This window comes from Cyprinus carpio, chromosome A7, assembly GCF_018340385.1.
Source record: "Cyprinus carpio isolate SPL01 chromosome A7, ASM1834038v1, whole genome shotgun sequence".
NCBI lineage: Eukaryota > Metazoa > Chordata > Actinopteri > Cypriniformes > Cyprinidae > Cyprinus > Cyprinus carpio.
In genome coordinates this window covers 35,877,971-35,903,081 of record NC_056578.1, presented here as the reverse complement: position 1 = coordinate 35,903,081, position 25,111 = coordinate 35,877,971, and the positions used below count along the sequence as shown (strand labels likewise).

The 25,111-nt window shown below is 39.7% G+C and overlaps 1 protein-coding gene across 2 annotated transcripts in view; it reads left to right on the top strand.

Annotated features, from left to right (window-relative positions):
* Positions 1-25,111, top strand: part of LOC109053549 (calcium/calmodulin-dependent protein kinase type II delta 1 chain-like) — a 135,785-nt gene that overhangs the window by 55,162 nt on the left and 55,512 nt on the right. For both annotated transcript variants that reach the window (XM_042760972.1, XM_042760971.1), the window contains 7 exons: positions 8,570-8,672; positions 9,444-9,527; positions 10,475-10,569; positions 19,620-19,742; positions 21,023-21,106; positions 21,548-21,590; positions 22,366-22,400. In XM_042760972.1, the coding sequence (XP_042616906.1) occupies positions 8,570-8,672; positions 9,444-9,527; positions 10,475-10,569; positions 19,620-19,742; positions 21,023-21,106; positions 21,548-21,590; positions 22,366-22,400 (567 nt within the window). The remainder of the gene's footprint in view (positions 1-8,569; positions 8,673-9,443; positions 9,528-10,474; positions 10,570-19,619; positions 19,743-21,022; positions 21,107-21,547; positions 21,591-22,365; positions 22,401-25,111) is intronic.

Genomic DNA, 25,111 nt, shown 5'->3' with positions numbered 1-25,111 from the left:
TGGCTCAGTGTCATGCTTGCTGCGCCATTCCCCCTCACATGGGGATGCCAGCGCCTTTCTTCTCCCAGTAGAGTTCCCTGGTTGGCGAACCCTGGTTGAGCATCCTCCAGCACCCTCGGCAGTCAGACTTGGCAGAGCAGTCTGACGCTTGGCCCAGTACCGGTGTTAGCATGCCCGGAGTCCCGGTCAGCCCCTGTACTGGGCTAGGTGTCCATATGGCTTGATTCCCTATGGGTAATCCCATATGTGTATTGTTCCACAGTAAGGTTTCCCTCTCAGTAAACCCGTGTCTTCCCTTGACAGACCTGCTCTGTCAGTCTCTTCTGGCAGTTGTTCCATCCCTACTCTAAGTTAGGACCTGCCTCAGAGACCCATTCCATATGTAGTACTGCCCCCTGGGTCAGTCCATATCAGTATCTCCACATGTCAAATCCCTACGGGTAAGATGTGGTCTCCGTAGCGACCTTTTCCTTGAGGCTTGCTTCCCCATTGTTCTGCCAGGCTGAAGGAACAAATAGGAAATATTTGAAGCAATCTTTCACTGAAGGTTGGAATCCCTTCCAAAAATATTTTTAAGGGCAGAACAGCAGCATGGCCTTCTCCAGCAGTGATGTACTCCCCTTTTGGTCCTCTTCGGTACCAAGGTCAATGAATTTGCGCTGGGGCTTTGGGAAGGTTATGACCTTAGCGTAGCTTTTGTGACACACTGTGGCTTGTCAACAATTGCAGCGCCACAGGGTTTTGACTGTGTTCAGGTTGTGGCGTTTTCCATGGACCCCATATGTCGTTCGACATAACTTATAGTGACCGACAGATAGGGAACGTCTAGGTTACGTACGTAACCCTCGTTCCCTGATGGAGGGAAAGGAGATGTTATGTCCCCATGCCACAACCTTGAACCATTTGCTGTTGCCGGGACACCTTCTTGGCTCCTCAGCGTAAAACCTAATCAGTGGATGTGCACTGTCGCCTTATATATCTTTAGGCATGGGGAGCGGCTCAGCATGCAAAATCCACTAGCCAATTTTCATTGGCGTTTTCTCTTAAACTCAGAGATGATTGGCCTCCCAAGTGAGACCCCATATGTTGTTCAGCATAACGAGGGTTATGAACATAAATGAGATGTTATACAGTGTTCTGCCTTGGTTTCTCCGGAGCTTTTTGAAGTTACGGTTGAGACAACCCATTATTTTCTCTGAAAAACAACTAGATAAACTCAATATACTTATGGACATAAAGGATGTCTTGAATGTCCTGAAAATATCAATAACTCATTTTCGACAAAAATTGAAGTTACGATCTTTTGCCTTTCCACGGCAGAAGTGTGCTTGAAAGATGTTTTATCTCAGTGGGATATTTTCCTGGTTAAAGCAGCAGCAAACAGCAATCACATGCTGTGAAACATAATGAAACTGAAATAAATTATCGGAAGTAAGTCAGCATGATTCACTTCTCTCTTCTGTCAAAGTTGAAGTGATTGTTATGAAAAATCTGAAGAATTTTAACACAGCAAGAAAAAAAGAGAGAAAAAAGCAGAGTCTACTTTATATTGTTGTTTTTTACGTCTGTATTTGTTCATTTAAACTAAAAGATTAATATTAATTTTTAAACTGTATTTGCTCAAGTGTAATGGACTGAGGGTATATTTTTATAATTAATATGAAATTATCATTGTGATTTTAAAATGTTTTTTTTTTTTTTCTGTTTTAAAATTATTTTAAAATTATTTTACTTTTAAATGTCCTTTAATGTGGAGCAAGATAAACTTGACTTTATTGGTCAGATATGGCACTTTGCTTATAGCTGATCCAATGGTTTGGTTTGAGAGATCTCTTACCCAGAACAAAACCTGCTACGGAGTGGGTTAGCTGTGGAGCTCCTTGCCAATCACTTACAAGGCCACAATACCCTAGCATCATGTCAGGGCAACATATTCTCACTCCTAACTTGCCACATATTGACGTTTGATCAGGATTCAGGGTACCTCTTTATTGTGAGGGACTGTATGTGGGCAAGCATAACTCACCTTTTTTTTTTTTTTTTTGGTAACAAAAAATATTCATATAATAGTTAAGTTTGGGTTGTTTTTAAGTTACGGAAATGCAATGACTGCATGACAGTTTCAAGTGCACTAGCATGTTAGCCCCTTGATCTTCCCAAGGCATAAAGCAAATGCTGAAACAACTAACTGCACCTGACAAACTAGCCTAATGTCCTTTGTGTCACGGCGTGATAAAGGACAGGAGGCAACTGCAAGTAATAATGATGTTTATTGAGAATATGCGATGTTGAATGGCTCTTGGAGAATGACGCAGGGACTTCGGTGGCAGCACAGACAGGTGAGTAGATCCCCTTGAGTGCGTTGGTGGAAGTGGTGAAGACCTAACAATCCCCTTGAGTGCGTTGGTGGAGATGGTGATGAACTAACACTCCCCTTGAGTGCGTTGGTGGCGTTGGTGAAGGCGATATATCCGTGCAATGATGGCAGTAATCCAGAGACGACCAAACAGGAAACAGAGCATGAAGCAGGAACGCTGAATGACGAACAGACAAACACCACACAGACCTCACACAACGATCTGACAAACAAGAGACGAAAGACCGGGCATTAAATAGGCTGTAGTAACGAGCTGCAGCTGCCGCTGATCAGCCGATCAGCGGTAACACCCACATGAAACAATTAACATGACGTCACAACAAACCAGCAGGAGACGGCGCATTCATGAACCGTGACAGTACCCCTCCTCCTAAGGACGCCTCCTGGCGTCCCCAGAACCCCTTACCTGTCGATTGTAATCATCGATAAGAGAGTGATCCAGGATGTCCCTAGCAGGTACCCAACTTCTCTCCTCCGGACCGTAACCTTCCCAGTCCACCAAGTACTGGAATCCGCGTCCCCTCCCTCTAGAGTCCAGAATGCGATTGACCGAATAAGTGGTCTCCCCATCTACGAGTCGCGGCGGGGGGGGAACCGGGGTAGGCGGATTAATAGGGGAATGAAAAACGGGCTTTATTTTAGACACATGAAAGGCGGGATGAATTCTCCTGTACGCAGGAGGGAGTTTGAGGCGGACTGCCACCGGACTAATGATCTTGGAGACAGTAAACGGGCCAATAAATTTGGGAGCCAATTTATTAGATACGGAGCGGAGAGGAATATTCTTAGTAGAAAGCCACACTTTTTTGACCCACGACGTATACGGGAGGCCTAGACCGGTGGCGATCAGCTTTAGCCTTGGTGCGCGCCCCCACTTGGAGTAGAGTCTCCCGGGCTCTAGTCCAAGTGCGGTGACACCTCTGGACGAAGGCGTGAACGGAGGGGACCGCGACTTCGGATTCCAGACTGGGAAAAACAGGTGGCTGGTAACCTATACTACATTCAAATGGTGATAGGCCCGTAGCTGATATGGGTAAGGTATTGTGGGCGTACTCCACCATCGACAATTGTTGGCTCCAGGAGGAAGGATTCTTGGAAACCAAACATCGCAACAACACCCTTTCCAAATCTTGGTTGGCTCTTTCGGTTTGACCATTGCTCTGGGGATGAAACCCTGAGGACAGACTTACCGTCGCCCCCAGTAATCTACAGAACTCTCGCCAAAATTTGGACACAAATTGGGGTCCCCTGTCGGACACCACGTCTATCGGGAGGCCATGTAACCGAAAGACGTGATCTACAACGGCCACCACTGTCTCCTTGGCTGAGGGTAATTTGGGCAAGGGAATAAAGTGGGCCGCCTTCGAGAACCGGTCCACCACGGTCAAAACTACCGTGTTGCCCTGGGAGGGCGCGAGGGCGGTGATAAAATCTAGAGCGATGTGGGACCAGGGTCTCGAAGGCACCGGCAGCGGTTGAAGTAACCCATCAGGGGGTTGATTGGAAGTCTTACCAGTGGCACAAACCGAGCAAGCCAACACAAAACTGTGAATGTCGCGAGCCATCAATGGCCACCAGAATCGTTGCTTGACCAAAAACTTAGTACGATTAACTCCTGGATGGCAAGCCACATTAGAACAATGTCCCCACTGGATAACGTTGGACCGTAATCCCTCCGGCACAAATAAGCGATTCGGTGGGCACCCAGGCGGAGGCATTACCCCTTCTAAGGCTGTCTTAACCTTCGATTCAATCTCCCATGTGAGTGTGGAGACCACTAATGTCTCAGGAAAAATACACTCGGGAGTGGACGGGCGTTCGGAACGGTCAAAAAATACGTGACAAAGAGTCGGGTTTAATATTTTTGGAACCCGGGCGGTACGAGATAGTAAAATCAAAACGTCCGAAAAAAAGTACCCACCAAGCATGCCTGGAGTTCAACCTTTTAGCCGTACTAATATATTGTAAGTTCTTGTGGTCAGTCCATACAATAAAAGGAACCCCCGAACCCTCTAACCAGTGGTGCCACTCCTCCAATGCCATCTTGACTGCCAACAACTCTCGGTTACCAATATCGTAATTTCGTTCGGCTGGAGATAAACGATAAGAAAAAATATGCGCATGGGTGGACCTTGTCGTCTGAGGAAGAACGCTGAGATAACACCGCTCCTACCCCCACCTCCGACGCATCGACCTCCACCACAAACTGACGTGATGGGTCAGGGGTTATCAAGATTGGGGCTGAAACAAAGCAGCTCTTCAGTTTGGCAAACACAGCCTCGGCTGTGTCTGACCACCTGAACGCAGTTTTGGCGGAGGTCAAGGCGGTCAGAGGTGCGGCTAGTTGGCTGAAGTTGCGAATAAACCGCCGATAGAAGTTGGCGAACCCCAGAAACCTCTGTAGGGCCTTACGGGAATCTGGACTTGGCCACTCTACCACAGCCTTAACTTTCTCGGGATCCATGCGTATTCCCTCAGTCTACATGATATACCCCAAAAATGGAACCGACTGTGCATGAAACTCGCATTTCTCCGCCTTGACAAAAAGCCCATTCTCTAGCAACCTCTGAAGCACTCGTCGAACGTGCTGCACATGTTCCTGGAGAGAAGAAGAAAAAATCAATATGTCGTCCAGGTAGACATATATGAACTGATCAATCATATCTCGCAGCATGTCGTTGCCGAGTGCCTGGAAGACCGCTGGGGAGTTGGAAAGCCTGAAGGGCATGACCAAATATTCAAAGTGCCCCCTGGGGGTATTAAAAGCGGTCTTCCATTCATCCCCCTCCCTGATGCGGACCAAATGATAAGCATTACTTAAGTCCAGTTTTGTGAAAATCAACGCTCCCTGCAACCTCTCGAAGGCTGAAGACATCAACGGCAAAGGATAAGTATTCTTGACCGTGATGTCATTCAGTCCCCGGTAATCAATACAAGGTCGCAGTGAGCCGTCCTTCTTTCCCACAAAAAAGAACCCCGCCCCCGCTGGAGAAGAGGAAGGGCGGATGAACCTGGAAGCTAGAGAATCAGAAATATATTTCTCCATAGCCTCCCTCTCTGGAACCGAAAATGAATATAATTTGCCCTTAAGCGGAGACTTACCTGACAGTAATTCTATGGCACAGTCGTAGGGACGATGCGGAGGAAGAGAAGCAGCACGAGACTTACTGAACACTTCCTTCAGGTGGAGGTACTCCGCGGGCACGTTCAAAATCCATCCACCGCCTCCTCCTGCAGCACAGACATAGAAACAGACGGACAGGCAGACACTAAACAAGACTCGTGACATCCTTGACACCAAGTTAGTATGGTATTTGAGGACCAGTCTACTTTCGGGTTGTCGAGGAGGAGCCAGGGGTGACCAAGGACTATGGGTGCCAGAGGGGAGTCAAGGATGTGGAATGAAATGGTTTCAGAGTGATTGCCAGAGGTGATGAGGGTGATGTCTTCAGTGACGTGAGATATGACCGGAAGTTTCTGTCCATTAAGGGCGTGAACAGTGATGTGGTGCGGAAGGGGTCTGAGAGGAATGTGAAGATGGTGTGCCAGTGTGCTGTCCATGAAATTACCTTCTGCCCCTGAGTCCAGTAGTGCTTGACAGTTGTGGGTCTGTGCTGCCCACCTTAGCCTTACCGGAAGGAGCGTGGATGATGATGAGGTCTTCTCGGCAGAGATCCCACCCGATAGTAGCCTCATACGTACTACCGGGCCTGGCCTTTTACCGGGCAAGAGTAAGCACCTCCCCCTCTCCCCCCCCAGTAAAAACAAAGAGCCCAGGGACCTCCGCCTCTCCTTCTCCCGGGAAAGCCGAGCTCGCCCTACCTGCATGGGCTCGTGAACGTAGGAGGGGCTGGCCGCGTCCCTGCCGCTGGACCGCACGTTCGGCTGGGACCACGATATGGAACTGGGTAAGCTCCGCCTCTCCATCCGCGTCAGCCGTGCGTCGACCCGCAAAGCCAGTTCGATGAGGCCATTCAGTGAAATAGGGAGGTCCAGGGCGTAGATCTCCTTCTGGACGCAGTCAGCCAGCCCATGCAGGAACATGTCCCACTGCGCCTCCTCGTTCCAAAGACACTCCACCGTCAGGGTCCGGAACTCGATGGAATAGTCAGAGACGGATCTCTCATGCTGACGCAACTCCACCAGCCTCCTGGCCACCTCCCTCCCAGCGACGGCCCGATCGAAGACCCGTCTCATCTCGGCGGAAAGTGCCTGAAACGAGGCGCAGCATGGATCCTGGTTCTCCCACACCGCCGTTCCCCATAACGCCACCCTCCCAGTGAGCAATGTCAGTACGAATGCCACCTTGGCCCGCTCGTTGGCAAAGGTTCTGGGTTGGAGGGAAAAGTGCATGTCACAGCGGGTTAAGAAAGCTCTACAATAGTTGGGCTCACCCGAATATGACTCCGGAATAGGGAGCCGTGGTTCCGGCTGGGAGGGGCCTTCCAAAGGGGCTGGAGGAACGGGCGGTGTGAGCGGCGCAGTGGGAGCTCGTAGTAACTGAAGTTGTTGGGTGAGCTCGGACACCTGCGTCACCAAAGCCTGAACCGCACGACCAGTGTCGTTAAGATTCCTCTCCTGGGAGTCCATCCTCCAAACACTGGCGCTGAGGAAATCCTCCAGAGCAGACGGTTGATTACTCGCTGCCTCCATTGTAGGTCAGATCGTTCTGTCACGGCGTGATAAAGGACAGGAGGCAACTGCAAGTAATAATGATGTTTATTGAGAATATGCGATGATGAATGGCTCTTGGAGAATGACGCAGGGACTTCAGTGGCAGCACAGACAGGTGAGTAGATTCCCTTGAGTGCGATGGTGGAAGTGGTGAAGACCTAACAAATCCCTTGAGTGCGTTGGTGGAGATGGGGATGAACTAACACTCCCCTTGAGTGCGTTGGTGGAGTTGGTGAAGGCGATATATCCGTGCAATGATGGCAGTAATCCAGAGACGACCAAACAGGAAACAGAGCATGAAGCAGGAACGCTGAATGACGAACAGACAAACACCACGCGGACCTCACACAACGATCTGACAAACAAGAGACGAAAGACCGGGCATTAAATAGGCTGTTGTAACGAGCTGCACCTGCCGCTGATCAGCCGATCAGCGGTAACACCCACATGAAACAATTAACATGACGTCACAACAAACCAGCAGGAGACGGCGCATTCATGAACCGTGACACTTTGCTAATGTCCTGGTTGTACAATAATCACAAAAAAATGGGTTTGGGTAAAGTTTTCACTTCTCTTTCTAGACTCCCCTGACATAAGAGTCCTAATCAGTGTATTGATTATTGGATATTCAGTTCTAAATGTTATAAAAAAAAATACTAAATAATAAATTTGCAACAGTAACTACGTATTGTAAGATGCTTCATGAATGTATTACAAGGCTTACATGAAAGGGGTTGTCTGTAACTTTTCAATACGCATTTGTTTGAATTTGTATGCTTTATTATTAGTTCATGAATTTTCTTTCTTTCTTTCTTTCTTTCTTTCTTTCAACATTTATAACAAAAATGACAAATATAAATTGTCATATGCAGTGTTGAATATTATGTCATTATTTCCTCCTGTCTAAATGGGCTATGCAGTGATTGCTAGTGACCTTTTACATTTTACTTACAAATTATTGTTTCTGCAAAGAAATTTAAATATCATAAATCATATCATATTATGACATTTATGAGAAACATTGGAAAAATCACTTGCACATTTTTTTTCAGAGATTTCTAATGAAACACCATTTGTTACATCACAGTTACAACAGTGTTGTTTGTGTGATTATTCATTTTTAAATGAGTTTTAAATTAACTGTTGCTCAGTCAAAACATTGTTCAAGTATGGTCACAAAGCTCTTCATGAGGTGCTGCATAACCCTTGAGGCTGTACTGATGTTTTTGGAAGACTTGGTTCAAAATATGTTGTATCAGAGTTTGTCTATTTACAGAAATCATTCCCTTGTTTTTGTTTCTGAAAAAAAAAATCCCATTTTGGAAATCTAGGAAAAAAAACAAAAAAAAACCATTATCTTTCTTTTCATAGTGCATGGTCCCGTATACATTTTCTTTAAAACTGTACATTTTGACCCAAGTCTCCTGTGAGACATCAGTTCGTTGAAGATGAGTGATGTCATTGGTTGTCTATAACAGATAATTTGTATAAATTCTCTCAATATATTACCCAAAGCCAGAGAATCTTCTCTTGGCCAGCAAGCTGAAGGGCGCAGCAGTGAAACTGGCTGATTTTGGGCTGGCTATTGAGGTGCAGGGAGACCAACAAGCATGGTTTGGTTAGTATTCACTAAATGGCTTAACAAAACTGGTTTAAAAATGTAATATACTAATACTGTGCTGACAAGACAAAATGTGCAATGACATAATCAGAGAATGTTAAAATGCAATTTTTGTGTGTGTGTGTGTGTGTGTGTGTGTGTATTGCTTTAGATGTTGAAGCCCATAACTTTTTGGTGTAATTTTTTCATATTTTGTGATGTTAGTGAATGTTATGGGATAGTCTAGGGAGAAAAGTGTTTTTGTTTTATTACTGTCAAATTATGGATGATTAAGTATAATTTTAGAAATTTAATGGCTTGTATCATTCAGACACCTGAAGACATGTTAGTCATTAGTCTATTATTAATAATCTTTATCTAAATATATTTTGATTGTCCTCTGAAATGGCTTTAATCGCGATAAGAATGATGATGATAATTCAAAAGAATGATGATGATAATTATTATTATTGTTATCTCTAAGTTTTATATGTGTGTTATTAGTCTTACTTTTGGACAAATCCTGATGGTGTTACCACTTAATTACAATGATCTTAAGGGCTTTACACTCAGCTCCAGTTTTCCTCTTTGGCTGCTTTCTCATTATGGGCTTTTTGCCTCTGGGGCTTATGGGACATCAGGGACTAAAGTTATTTTAGAATTAGGCTGCAATCCAAAGTAAATTCTTAAGTGAGAATTTAGGGAGAGCTCTTTTTTTTGAAAGTCTGTTTAAAGAAGAAGAAGAAAAACAAGTTAGGTTTAATTGAGGTCTGTGCAATTTTTTTGTAGGGTTTGCTGGAACTCCGGGTTATCTTTCTCCTGAGGTGCTCAGAAAGGAGCCTTATGGCAAACCAGTGGACATGTGGGCGTGTGGTAGGTTGCTAATCACAGGTGTTTTGTGGAACTTTTTTTGCTGGCAATTAAATTGTATTTCTGCTCATAATGTTCTAGTTGCAGATTTGTTTTCATGAAATAATTATATCTGATTTGTTGAAAGAAAATAAATAAATATACATGTAGAGTTCAGCATGCTTAAATATAATTATAAATGGAGAGTTACAGTTTGAGTGCAACAGTTGACATTTTATTCAGTTTTAATTTTGTTGGCACTATGGTGATCATAATGGGCCAGCTGTCTAAATAAAAGCTTTTTTCATCTGATTTACAAATTTAAAGTTTACCATAAGTTTCTTGCAGTGATTATTTGATAAAATGTGAAATGAAATCCAGAATAATATGAGGGTGGATGAAATCATGAGTAACCAGTTAGAAAGTTATGTTTTCTATATTTGCTGCAGTTACTGGAATTGCAAACCAACCCATTGCAATTCTGAAATTTGATGAGTAAACAATTGTTAAAAGGAGCACATCTTTCAACTGGTATCTGACCTTACATTTGTTAAGAAAAAGTCATAGAAAAAAAAAGTTTTATTTTGATATCCCAGTAAAATCACGCTTGTAAAATTACTCTCACAAAATTACACGGACAAAGTATGTCTACCAGTATGTTTGATCATGATAATTTATATGTTCAGAATTTTTATTTATTTATTTATTTATTTATTTATTCAGACTTTGTGACTATCTGCACCCCAACTGTCTTCTAGCCAATCAGATTAGAATTTAATAAATTATAAAAGTACTTTCATTTTGGGCGGTTAGTAAGCATTCTGTGGGTGGTCCATGGTCTCAGTCAGAGGCAGGAACTGTCTATCTTTACATAATATAATAAAATATGACTATATTATATATTAATATAATATATTTTATTATAACTTATACCTACATACATTTTTCTTACTATTTTGTTTCTTGAATAGGTGTTATTCTGTACATCCTTCTTGTGGGTTACCCTCCTTTCTGGGATGAAGACCAACATCGACTTTACCAGCAGATCAAAGCTGGTGCATATGATGTAAGATTTCTTACACAGATATATAGTATATCGTATATATAGCGTAACCATAGCATACTCGATTCTTTACGAAATGCTTAATATGCTTTATTTATACCTTCTTATAATACTAGATATTGTCCTCATTAATCTAATTATCTACTGTATCTTTGATCATATGTTTGACAGTGAAAATAGAGAAAGAAACACAGATATAGTAACTTAAAGGGGTCATATGATGCTTTTTTAAAGATCATTATTTTAAAGTGAAAGTGAAAGTCGTGACATTTGCCAAGTATGGTAACCCATATTTGGAATTGGTGCTCTGCATTTAACACACACAGCAGTGAGAAGTGAACACACTGTGAACACTCACCTGGAGCAGTGGGCAGCTATATCCAGCACCCGGGGAGCAACTGGGGGTTCAGTGCCTTGCTCAAGGGCACTTCAACCATGGGTGTTGAGGGTGGAAGAGAGCGCTGTTCATTCACTCCCTCCCACCTACAACTCCTGTCAGCACCGAGACTCGAACCTGCAACCTTCGGGTTATAAGTCCAACTCTCTAACCATTAGGCCACAGATATTTTGTGTATTTGGTGTAACAGAATATGTTGACATGCTTTAATGTTCAAAAAAAGACATTCTTTTTGTAATACTGTACATTATTATAGGTCCTCTATGCCCCACCTCTCTCAAACGCGTCGTTTTCTACAAAATCCCTCCTTCTGATAAGCGCAGTCTGCTCTGATTGGCCAACTGACCCAGTGCATTGTGATTGGCCGAACACCTCAAGCACTAGTCGGAAATGTAACACCCCTTTCCATAATCGTGAGCTTCATCTTTCAAAATAAATGTAAAGACAGTTAATAATGTCTTTAGTTTTAACATCAGTTCGAGCCCGAAAGTGGAACAGAGTCGTGTGACAGACACAGTGATGAAGCTCGTATGTGTTTGCAGTGCACAAGCCACGGACGGTTAAGACAGCTGACTCCACTGTTTGACTGTCTCTCTCTCTCTCTCTCTCTCTCTTTCACACACTATTGAGAGAGAGATTTTGATTTTCAAAACCTTTATTACAAATTACCTCACAAAAACCACTATTACAAACTGCCAAACAACACCATTAATTATATATAAAAAAAAAAACTTAAAAAATAGAAAACAACAACTCTTCTTCCACAATTTCACAAAGGATCTTATTTATACACCATATTTCCTCAAAAGATAAAAGATCATGCATTAATCTATAATAATGGTAATCAATCAAAATCCTAGATTTGATTAATTTTACAAAAACTGTTGCCAAACTGTTACAAACATTTTGCTCAATTTTTTCTGTTCTTGTGGCATAAATCGCCATTTTTGCCTGCCCCAACAAGAAATTTAAAAATTGACACAGATGACGATTTTTTTTTAACATATTTAAACCCACAAATGAACACTTTCATTGAGAAAACCACATCAAAAGAAGCAAAAAAATTCCTCAAGATATCAAATAAGGGTTTTAACCTCATACAGTGCATAAAAGCATGAAAAATAGTCTCTTTCTCCAAACAAAAAGGGCAACCCTCAGTCACTTCAGAATTTATCAAGGAGATAAAAGCATTTACTGCAATAGCACCATGTAACACTCTCCACTGTTTTTTTGACTAATGGTGACTTATACAAGGCTCTCCATTCTGGTTTTTCATTGACAGCAAGATTGAGTACATTTCACCATGGTGTATCACACTTGTTGTCTAAGAATTTCTTATTAAAAGCTTTTACACAAACCTTGTACAATTCTTTTCCAACTGAAACATTTGAACCCACAATCATTACTTCTTTACAAACCAAAAACATACTGTTGTACTCTCCCAAAATGGGAGATATACCTAACTTCGGAAAAGGGTCCTTACAATCAGGATTTATTAACCTCTTTGAGTATTGATCCAACAGCTCTGTCTCTTCCTCAGTAAGAGCCAATCTCCATTTTCCAAGTGCTTTTGCTACTATACGGCAGGATTTGAGTCCCAAATGCTCAGCAATCGCGGTCACATTCTTAAAAGCAGATCCCGCTATTTGATACAAATGATCAATTGCTGTCAACTTGGCATTACACAAAGTCCTTTCTGGTATGAAGAACGAAATCTCACGTGATAAGTCTAAACGTGAGCCACAAACCAATGGTTCTTGAAGTAACCAAAACAGAGAAGCACCACTGCTTTCCCTATTTTTCTTAAATAGAGACCAGACTTTAAATAAGTTGCGATAAAAAACTGGAGAATTAGATAGTTTTAGTCTTTGAGAGTCCAACCAGAAGTTTTGTCCAGTCCAAGCCCTTCAATATTCCGAAGGATTGCACAAGCAGCCCCCATCCAACTCAACTCTGAAGAGCACTGTAAAAGTCTCTGTACATATTGCAGCCGAAAAGCAGCCGTTCGGCTCTGCAAGTGTATCAAACCAAGTCCTCCTTCGTCTTTTGATAAATACAGAACACTTTTTGGTACCCAGTGCATTCGGTCCCAGAAAAAATCTATTAACATTGACTGGATTTTCATCAAAACATCTACTGGGGGATCAATACAGGCCAGTCGGTGCAAAAGTGCAGAGGCAACCAGATTGTTGATGATCAAGATTCTTCCTTTATAGGAAATTTTAGGGAGTAAAAACCTCCACTTATCCAGTCGCCCTTTGACCTTTTCAACAGTGCCTTCAAAATTCTTTTTTACAACATTTTCATTTCCTAAAAAGACTCCTAGATATTTAAAACCATCTCTTGTCCATTTTAGACCATCAGGAACTCTTGGTTTTCTTTTAGGCCATTTCCCAACTAATATTGCTTCACTTTTCTTCCAGTTAACTTTTGCAGAAAAAAGAGTCTTAAAATCATCCAAAACCTTCAACATCACATTGACATCATTGGGTTCACTGATTATGACAATGACGTCATCAGCATACGCTGATAACTTAAAAACATTAACACAATTCGGGATACACAGTCCACACACATCAGTTCTTAGTTTATTTAACAAGGGTTCTATGGCTAAGGTGTATAACATGCCTGACAGCACACAGCCTTGTCTGACACCCCTGTACACCCTAAACGGAGAGCATAAATCACCATAAATCTTTAATATACTCTCAACGCCACAATACATCATTTTAATAATTGCAATAAAATCCGAACTAAAACCAAAGGCTTTTAAAACGCTCCATAAATAATTATGCTCGACTCTGTCGAAAGCCTTCTCTTGATCAATTGATATCATACCAAAATCTACGTCAAAAATGTTTCCACAGTCTACAATGTCTCTAATAAAAGAAACATTATCAAAGATTCTTCTTCCTTGGACACAATATGACTGATCTGGGTGAACAATAGATCCAATGACTTCACCCAATCTGGTTGCTAGAGCTTTAGACAATATTTTATAGTCATTACATAACAAACTTACTGGTCTCCAATTTACGATGTCATTTAAATCTCCTTTTTTTGGCAATAAAGTAATAATTGCCCTCCGGCAGCTTTGTGGCAGTTGTCCATTTACCAAACTCTCATTAAAAACTGTTACCAAATTTGGACCTATTTCTACCCAATTTTTTTTATAAAATTCAGTTGTAATGCCATCAATACCTGGTGCCTTTCCATTTGTAATTTTTTAAGGGCATTTTCAAGCTCAACTAAACTCAAAGTTTTACTAATTTCCTCATTTGCATTATTAGTTATCTGCGGTAAATTTTCGAAAAAATCCAAATTACCATCTCGTTCTTCTAAAATTTCACTTTTGTACAAATCCTTATAAAAATGTACAGCTCTTTTTCTAATATCTGAGGGATTTGTCAATAAAAACCCTTTTTCTGACCGCAAGGCATGAATAAACTTTTTCTGCCCATTTTTTTTTTCTAAACTGAAAAAGAATTTTGAAGGAGCATCCATTAATTCTACACTTTGGAAACATGATCTAATGATAGCACCTTTTGTTGTACAACCTAACATATCAGCTAACAAATTCTTTTTCTTTTTTATGTGCTCTATATAAGTGGCATCTTTTGTGGACTCTGCAAGTTCCTGTAGCTTCATCAACTCTTCTTCTAATACACTCATTGAGCTATTTATGTCTCTTGTGGCGTTGTGAGTGTATTGTTGACACAACTGTTTGATTTGTATCTTCACAAAATCCCACCACTGTTGCAAAGTTAGGAAAGAGGCTTTCATAGATTTAGCATTTGTCCAAAACTCTTTAAAAACTTCTCTAAAAAAAGTGTTACATAATAAATTATTGTTAAAATGCCAAAAAGCACTTTTTGATTTCACAAAACTTTTTACTACAACACATTTTATCAAGCTGTGATCAGAAAGACAAACAGGGCTAATTGAACATTCTCTAAACATACTTAATTGATGCTTAAAGCCATAGAATCTATCAAGCCTTGGCAGCGATAGCTGATTATCATGAGCATGAGCCCAAGTGTACTGTCTCTGAGTACCATGGAAATTCCTCCATATATCAATTAAGCTATGAGACTTTTTCATTTGAATTAGCCTCTTTCTTGACTGCATATGTGGTTCAACATGATTCCGATCTATGACATTTTCTGTGCAATTAAAATCCGCTCCTAACATTAGCAATTCATCATTGTTACAATCATTTAGAACATCATCCAAAGTGTTTAAAAAAATCATCCTTTCCAAAGCCATAGTTGGAGCATATACACAGACAAAAACAAAATAACTATTTTCAAATACAGCTTTGATCTTCAGCAACCTTCCTTTAATTGTTCTACATTATAGGAATATGGAGTAAAGTTTTTAGAGAATAACACCGCAACTCCGCCACTCAATGAAGTATAATGGCTTAAAATCGCTAATCCATCAAATTGTTTAACCCATTCTACAGAATTTGATACATCACTATGGGTCGATCTCTTGTACGAACAACACATCAATCTCCTTACGTTTCATTAATTCAAAAACTTGAGCTCTCTTCTTAAAATCTCTTGCTCCGTTAACATTCAAAGAAGCAATATTTATTTCCCCCATAAAGGATAAAAAAAAAAGAGAGCAAGTCACGTGGGACCACCGAGGAAGATGGCCGCACACTAGAGGAGCTCCTAAAGCCCGTTGATTAATGTTCTGAATTTGGAGACATACACTTCAATTGTGGTCATAATTTTGACACCCTTTGTCGACTTTGAGGTTTTCTTAAGGACTGAGGCCGTCGGAAAAATGGCAAGTAATAACAAAGCAAACTTTTTCAAGGGAGCTACCACGAGGAAGAAGCAAGCTAGCGTTAGCCTCGCCCCGGCCCAGACCCCGGAGCTAGAGCCGCTTGAAAGCACACCGGCGACGGATGACGCCCCTCCAGTGGCAACAGAGGAGAGCACGGGGAGCGACAGCAAAAAAGACATTTTAGAAGAAATAAAGAAAATTAATGCTACTCTTCAGGCGGTGGCAAAAGATGTCACCACTATTAAGGACACAACTAAAGAACTAAAAGATTCAGTGGAAGATATAAAAGTGAGGATGGGAGAGGCGGAACAGCGTATATCAGACATTGAAGATGCTATTGCGCTTACTGAGGCAAAAGTGGACAAATGCGAGGAGAGGCTGGAGGTGTTGTGGTCACGCGTGGAGGACCTTGAAAACCGCAGTAGGAGAAATAATGTACGGATTATCGGACTTAAAGAAGGTGTGGAGGAACCTGGAAAAGTGGATCAATATGTGATGAAGATTCTGGATAAAGCATTTGAGCTTTCTGGAAGTGAATTTGAAATTGAACTTGTGCACCGTTCCCCTGTACCAATGCCGGATCCTAATCAACCTCCCAGGGCGATACTTGTCCGCTTTCTACGTTCATCTGCCAGGGAGAAAGTAATACGAGTGGCCCGAGAGAAACGGGGTATCGACTGGGAAGGGGTAAATTTACCCAGTACAAATTAATACATAGATGGTATTTCACTCCTTCTAAACTTCACAGAATGGGAATTATGCCCAATAATATATGCTGGAAATGCAGCTCAGTTCCAGGGACATTTCTGCATGCTATTTGGGAATGTGGGACAGTTTACCCCTTTTGGCAAAGAGTATTTGACCGTATAGGAAGGTGGATTGGCTTGACAATACCCATGTCACCAAGATTGTGCTTATTAGGGGATCAGTCTGTGTTACCAGGAGTTTTGAAATATGATTTTGTGGTTATAAAGGTGGGGGTGATTACAGCTGCGTGAGTGATTCTCAGTGTGTGGAAGGATCCATCTCCTCCAGAGTTTAACAGGTGGAAAGAAAATATGCTAAAAATTGTGTCATATGAAAAATTCTTGACCAGGATTAATGATGATATGGAGGGTTTTGACAAATCTTGGGGACGGGTTTTTGACTGAGATTGATGGATTTTTTTATTTATTTTTTTTACTTTTTAAGTGCGTTTCTCTTTTAAGTCTTTATCTTTGTGGTGTTACATGAATAGGCACTTTATAATTTGATTTTACTGTATCTTTTTTTTTTTTTTTTTTTGGTGTGTCTGTCTGTAGTGGTTATTGATAAAGGGCCCAAAATGCAAATGTGAATTAATCATGTGTTTGGAAGCTGTCTTTCCTCTTTTTTTTTTCTTTTTTTTCCTTTGTTTTTTTTTTTCTCTTTGTTTTGTTTTGGTTGTTGTTAAAAATGTTAAAAATAAATAAAGACTTCAATTACAAAAAAAAAAGAAAGAGCAAAAGAAATAATAAAGCCATACAAGATGCATCAAATTATCCATTCTGGCTGCTTTCACCGGGCCCACTTGACTGACTACTTAATTCCGTAAGAATTTTCTTCAGACGGTAAACCTCTTGATTGTTGAAACAATTTTCACTTCTAAAAAACTTTACCTTCTCAATAAACTGTATTATGTCTGGAAAATACTCCTCTAGTTTGACCTTTTTCACATTTTTCGTCATTTTCAAAAAGGACTTAATATCTCCAGCAGTATACGTACGGCTAGAGAAACCACTTTGGGGAAGACTAGCAGTGACACTACATTCTGACATGTCACTTTCACTCTCAGTGTCAGTCTGGCTAACGTGAATACCATCTGTTCTTTTTGCTTTTTTCTCAGCAGGGCATTCCAACAGCTTCCTTTTTTGGGGGATTTTGAAAAAACATTCTTCGTCTTCCAACACGGAACCCCCATCCTCTGGGTTTACCCCAGCCTCATCTTCACTGACACTACCATCATCTGAAACACATTCTGCTTGTTCTATCCTCTGGGAAACGAAGACCTCTTCTTTCTCAACTGCAGCTACACTGACTTCTTCAACAATTTCTTTTTCTATAATCTCAGAGACACTCTCCACCAATGTTGGAGCAACCAACACCCTACTTGGACCCGGCATCTCCTCAACAGCTGTGGAGATATTAATAATAAATATTAATTAATAAATGGCTGCACATTTGATAAAGTTACTCTTTTAGACGGCGTAGAAAGAGGCAACACTGAGGTAAAAATACCACCAATCTCTACCCCACTCTCCACTAACAAGTTCGCCAATTCGATCGTCTTAACAAACAACACAATCGCATTGTTCATTCGCGACGCCGACAAAACATTCTCATGACCAACTACTGCACTCACCGCTTAACTACACTCCTCTATACTTGCAGTAACATCAATTTTCACACCATGACGCCTCATTAGGAACTCCAAAGTCTCTGCACCTGGAGCTGCCATTCTCCCAGCACACCGACTGGGAGTAAAAAACCTCCCCCAAAACAGCCACCTCCCTCACCAATATTCCCTAAACCTCAATATGAAATACTAAAAACAATTTCTAAGATAGAAAAAGGTAGAAAGAGTTTTCAAACACTCGTACCTTACAACGCCGTCACACACTCTCCATCCACGTGCCTCACTCACTCAACGCATGCGCACAAACACAGAGAGAGAGAGAGACAGTTACTATTGGCAAAACTCAGTACTGACATTTGAACAGTCAATAGCAAATACTTAAACTAATAACAAAACATACTTACAGTAGCTGATTCAGAAGCGCCAGATTGTCATAGCAAAGTCAGAATTACAACCTCTCCAAGGTTCACGAAACGGTTGTCCATAAAATGCGTTGCTGTTCTGTTGTAAGTAACCTTAAAGATTCCTAAATGCATCAACTTTCGGAAAGCCAATTGAAGTGCTTTTGCTTTCACCTAGATACACACAGCATCTCCCTGACATGGCTGCTTCAACACTAAGTGCGGTTACTGAAACCACGCCTTCTTTCTTTGCGTGAACATTTGGGCGGCATTGCACAAATATTTCCACATAGTGACATAGATATGTGGGGGCGTGTTTGAATGAGCCATTTTAGGGGGGCATGGCAGAGTCTTAACTTTGATAAAGATTATCTTTTTGGATTTGAGACTTTAGTCTTTGCAACTTTACAGATCTTCTTTATGCACCAAGAGCTTGTAACAGTCCAAAGAGAAAGGAAAAATTTAAATAGCATCATATGACCCCTTTAATGCAAATCAGAATTTTGTGTAATTTATGTGTTAGGCAAATCATACTTTTCCATCAGAGAGTGAAGGAGAGAGTAACAGAGAATGAGCAGTCCATTGGCTTCTGTCCAGCTTGGCTCAGATGCCCAGCTATTAAGTAATTCTGGATTAGACTAAATTATTTCCCCAAACATTGTTCCATACATTGCCTCATCTGGCTTCTATGGATCTAATCTTCTGAAAGGCTCTGTCTGTTATTGATGAGTTTTTGAATGCATTATGGTAATTATTAAACAAGTCCATTATAATACTGCAGCATCACTTTAAGACAAATTTAGACCAATTAAATGTTCACTATATGTGCCATGTCAATGGTTTTAAATCCTGTTTCTGCACATTTTGTCTTTTTAATCTCACACACTCACTTTCTCCTAGCAAGCTGATGATCTGAATCACGTGTGATAAAGATAAGAAACATACTATGGCTCCCCAGATCCTGGACGGAAATCCATTTTTCAATGTAGTATCAAAGCACAGCCCCTAAGGTCTGTTGAATCTGTGTGTGTGTGTGTGTGTGTGTGTGTGTGTGTGTGTGTGTGTGTGTGCTTTCTTTTCCTAGTTTCCTTCTCCTGAGTGGGATACAGTGACACCAGAGGCCAAAGATCTGATCAACAAGATGCTGACTATAAACCCTGCCAAACGCATCACAGCAGCTGAGGCCCTCAAACACCCCTGGATCTGTGTATGTCTACTTACTTTCTCATTCACACACACAAGTTTACTGTTCTACAGTATCTAAAAGGGGGCATAGATTTATAAATTCTTTTTTTATGTTTTGTCCCTTAAAATATGGTTAGGGAGGTACAGACATACGCATGCACACGCACACACACACACATTTTTATCATCTGTATTGTATACACATACTGTCATCAGTGTTGGGGAATATAAGTTCTAAAAGTAATGCATTTTATTATATTGGATTACTTCTAATCAAAGTTATTATTCAATGTTAATTGTTTAAGTCAGATATTATTATTATTATTATTATTATTTATATTAATTTATAATGAATTAATAATAAAAATTATTTTAGCACTTCACAAAAAAATTGTTTCGATGCACAATTGCTTCTGCATTTAGTTTCTGTGGCCACCGCAACTTCCAATGCAATAATCAAGTCAAGTCACCTTTATTTATATAGCGATATATACAAAACTGATTGTGTCAAAGCAGCTTTACAGTGTCAAACAGGAAAATAGTTTGTCAATAACGGAAGAAGACAAAAGCATTGAAAAGCAAGAGTCATTTTTCAGCTAAAGTCAAGTTCATTCATGATTCGGTGATGTCGTCCTCCAGTTCAGCTCTCTTCCAATAGTGTCTGTGCAATCAGACAAGCATCCCCAACTAAGCAAGCTAATGGTGACAGTGGCAAGGAACCAAAACTCCATCGGTGACAGAAATGGAGAAAAAACCTTGGGAGAAACCAGGCTCACTCAGGGGGCCAGTTCTCCACTGGCTAAAACAGTTTATGGAAATTGTGGGAAAATTAAGCACAAAATCAAATCTTGAGGAAGTGTCACACAAGAGAACACAGTGAAATTACCCATTTTGTGATGTCTTGATAAGCAACTTATGCCATGATCGCTAGAAAATCTACAAACCCTTGTATTTTAAATAAAGATTTATTTATTTTTCTTTCACAGGTGGTAATACAACTTTATTTTTTGTTTACACAAATGGATAATATTTGCATAGAAGATAGGTTTGTTCTGGAATGACTCCATGTCTTTCCATGGCATACCTCTGTCTAATGCAAATTTGAGTTCAATTGCAAGTGGTACAACTGTTTAATGTATGTGCCCCAAATGTTTATTGCCCAAAGTGACACAGTGATTTTCTTCAGTTGAATCTCAATAATTGCAGGACCTTTATTTATTTATTTATTTAGCCTACAAAGATAGATTTGAATAATAGATCTGAAACAGTTGTTAATTTATTGTTTACCTGTCTGTATCATAGCAACGTTCCACAGTGGCATCCATGATGCACAGACAGGAGACAGTGGAATGCCTGAAGAAATTCAATGCCAGGAGGAAGCTTAAAGTAAGAAACACAGAGTCATGTAAATGCACACGCACAGAATTCTAACTGGGAACATACTAATAACTAATAACCACAAAAAAAGCACTTTTTAGCACTTCATGGGGCTGTTACCCATTATAAATTGATGTAATTGTGAAAAGTATTCTCTATAAGAGATGGATGGGGGTAAGGGTTGGATTTTTATGAAAGATTATGAAGAGAATTTTTACCATATTAAGAATAATGTGCATTGTATACAAAAATAGCAGGACCATTAAGAAATTAAATAATGTATTTTTTTATTTTTATAATGTATTTTTATATTGACTTTAGTCTTTGTGTGTTTTTAGCCTGAATGACATAATTTAAAAGGCTTAACTAGATTAATCGTTATCCACTAGTATTGACTAATATTTTACACAGCTGCAAAGACTCATGATTGATCTTTCTGGATTATTTTAGGGTGCTATCCTTACTACAATGCTTGCTACACGGAACTTCTCAAGTAAGAAACTCTCTTCAGTTAACTTTGTATTTGCTTTTTAATAGTTGCTCTTTGAATCATGTCAAAAAGTTGGAGTTATGCTTTTTATGTGTGAGAAGATGTAAAGCACCTTAGATAATACAGAAGATTTTAACTTTTCATTGAAATAGGGCTGTACAAATAGTTGATTTAAGGTCAGATTGGCCTTGTGCAATTACTAAACTGTGAAAGACTAGGATTTAATTAAATAAAATGTTAGTGTGCACACACTTATTTCAGTGTCATATTTGCATTTTGTGCTATTAGCTTGTGTTTTCCAAAGCAACTGCAAAATGACATATGTATCATATCACAGTTCAAATAGCAATCACAATGCGTATCAAAATATTCATGATTTTATTACTATTATTATTATTATTATTATTATTAATAATAATAATAATAAACTGTCCAGCCCTATAACAAAGTGTTTCAAAAGTAGCATTTCCCTGTATTGTGAATACATTTTTGTCTTATTAAAAAATCAGGGACTTAATGACACAAAAATATTTAATTTGCTTCTTGATCATATTTCATTTCATTATGCAAATCTTTGATTCTATTCATTCAGGGTGTTTGATTTTGAGGCCAATGGATCAAGAGTGCGTGAAGCACAGTGATTGAAACCATAATTCAAATTGAAATCATATTTTGTACTATTTTCAACATTAGTATACGCTAACCTTGTTTGCCCCTAACCCTTTCCATTTTTATTCCTCTTTATGTTCAAAATTATTCTTTTTATTTCACTTAACAGGCAAGAATCCATACAAGAAGCCTGATGGTGTTAAGGTAGGTTACTGTACTGTATGTAAACCTAAGCTAAATATTAAACATTGACACATACTTTATGTGCCACAGACTTTAACTATTATTTTTGCCTAGAGAAAAAAAAAAGAAAAAAAAATTCAAGCATATTAATTAGCACACATACCTTTCACCCAGTTGTATTTAGTAAGTAAGTAACCTAGAAAGTGATTTGCAGCAGGTAAATGGACATGAACCATAGTAGTATTCCCACTGTATGTATTAATGCTTCACCCCTGGACCTACACTAAACATATCACAGAGCTGTTTTGTTTTGGGCCAGTAAATTAACATACCACCCAGAATGCTGTAGCTTTGTGGCAGTGAGTGCATAAGCAAGAACTACTCACTTTTTTATTTTTATAGTGTTTTACACATAATCTATAATGCCCACCAGGCACATTGCTACTGTAGCTCCTAATTTTATACATACACTATTTTGATTAACTTTTTACACTCTCTTTATCTATCTTTACCTCCCCTCTTTTTCTAAGGATTTCTTACATGCATACACACCCATGGAAACACATAAATAATCTGAAGCTTGCTCCTGGTTCCTGGTCAGCAATTGCACATGCATGTGTGCTTGGCATGTTTAATGAGTGAGCATGTGCACATATTAATGCTCTTTTGGTTCATGGCTTTAGAAAGCATTTCTGGAGGATGGGTCAGCTCCAGTGGGCACAAATAGACAAATATTTATTTTTTATTTATTTTTTTGGCTGGGTTTATATACATTATGTTTATATATGCCTATGTATATAATGTATGGGCCCTATCTTAACGATCACAGGTGCACTCAGGGCATGTCTAAATCCACTTTTGATAGTTTAACGACGGGAAAACGGTTGGTGTGCCTGTGCGCATGGTCTAAATGGGTTGTCCCTATTTTCTAAATGAGTAATAGGTGTTTTTTGGGCGTAACGTGCAATAAACCTATCAGAGTCTCATCTCCTATCCCCTTTAAAAGCCAGTGGTGCTCACGCCATGGCGGGTTCGCTATTTACATGGCGAAATGTAATTTTTCATTTTTAAAAATGTTTGTGTGCTGCTGCGCCTCCCTGTGTGTGTAATAAGCAAAGTGTACGCGTGTTATGCACCTGCCTATAGGCACATCTTACAAACGTGCTCTTTAAATTACAAAGAAAAAATATTGCTCCAGACTTTAGACCAGGTTTGAGTTGGTCTTTGGCACAGTCTATTTTCAGTTCCTCAAAATAGCAACGTGCCAACAATGCGCTTGAACACACCTTTTTGAACACACCAGCCCGTCAGGCTGAAACTAGCAAAAACACTTTGCGCCGCATTGCGGTTGTATGATAGGGCCCTATGTATCTGTCCTACAATTCTGTAGTGCCTCTTTTTATAAACAATGCTCATTGTCTACATACTTGTTTGCTTTCAATATTCACATTACTAACATTTTTTAATGCTCCCTTTTTTAATTAAATATCAGGTCCAGCATTTATATCTCACACTCCAATTCACAGCTGTGTCCTCAGCTCATATCAGCTAAAACATGGTTTGTGCCTTTCAAACCCTGTGAAAGCAGTGTTAATTTGTCCTGAGTGAGTTTTGGAACAGTGTTTAAAGTTATAGGCTGTATCCAAAATTGTATTCAATATCAGGCTTAGAGTGTCTGAAAGTATCAAAGTAGGCCTATGTTGGAAGAACATATGTCAAATATGCCTTGATTTTTAGGGAATTTTCATAAAAATTATAAAAAAAAAAAAATTCCTTTGAGATTATTAATACAATTATCTCCAATAATACTGGAGTTAGTGATACATTATGGTGATACAGAAATATGTAAGGTTTGAAAGGTATGAAATCTGTAGATTTATGTATCAGTCTGGTGTAGTGAGAAGGCTAATTGTGTGTATATATATATATATTTATATGCAGAAAAAGCTGGATATGTTTATAGTAGTTGCAAGTTAGAGTTATAAGTTCACTATGCAATAATATGGAAATATCTGTTTTGTTTTTTGTTACATTTATAACATTTTGGTTTAGAGAAAAACCTAATTTCTATTTTACATTTACATTTACATTACATTTATGCATTTAGCAGACGCATTTATCCAAAGCGACTTATAGTGCATTCAGGCTAAATTATTATTTTTTTTTTAACCTAACATGTTGTACTGTGTATCACCTCTATGGTTAAATGACGCATATAAATGACAGGGTTTATTATTTTGGTTATATCACCCATACTTGGGCAGATTAACTGAAGAGTTAATTTAAAGTCTTGCCATAATACTTATGCAAAATGCATAATATATAGAACATCATGCACAATATCTTTCATATCATGCTTATGTTGCAGTCAGCCATAGAGGGAAATGGAATAAGTGTAGGCTAAAACAAGTCAGTCTTATGATTTAGTACAGTGGTTCCCAAGGTGGGGGTTGCCACCTCCAATATGGGTTGCTAAAAATTTAGAAGGGGTCGCCAAGCTCACTCTAGTTAAGGGGTTATAAGTAGGAATAAAATGGTTACAGTGTGACAATAAACCACTATAACATTTCCAATGGTTAGTTTTACCATTTAATATTTTGATTATCATTAAAAACATATTTGATGTTTTGAACTCACATAAATCCTGTCCAGTATTAAGCAACAGTCTTATGCAGGCACAGCATGCAGCATAGAACCACTGATCTAGTAGTCTAGAAAGGAAGGGGCTATCA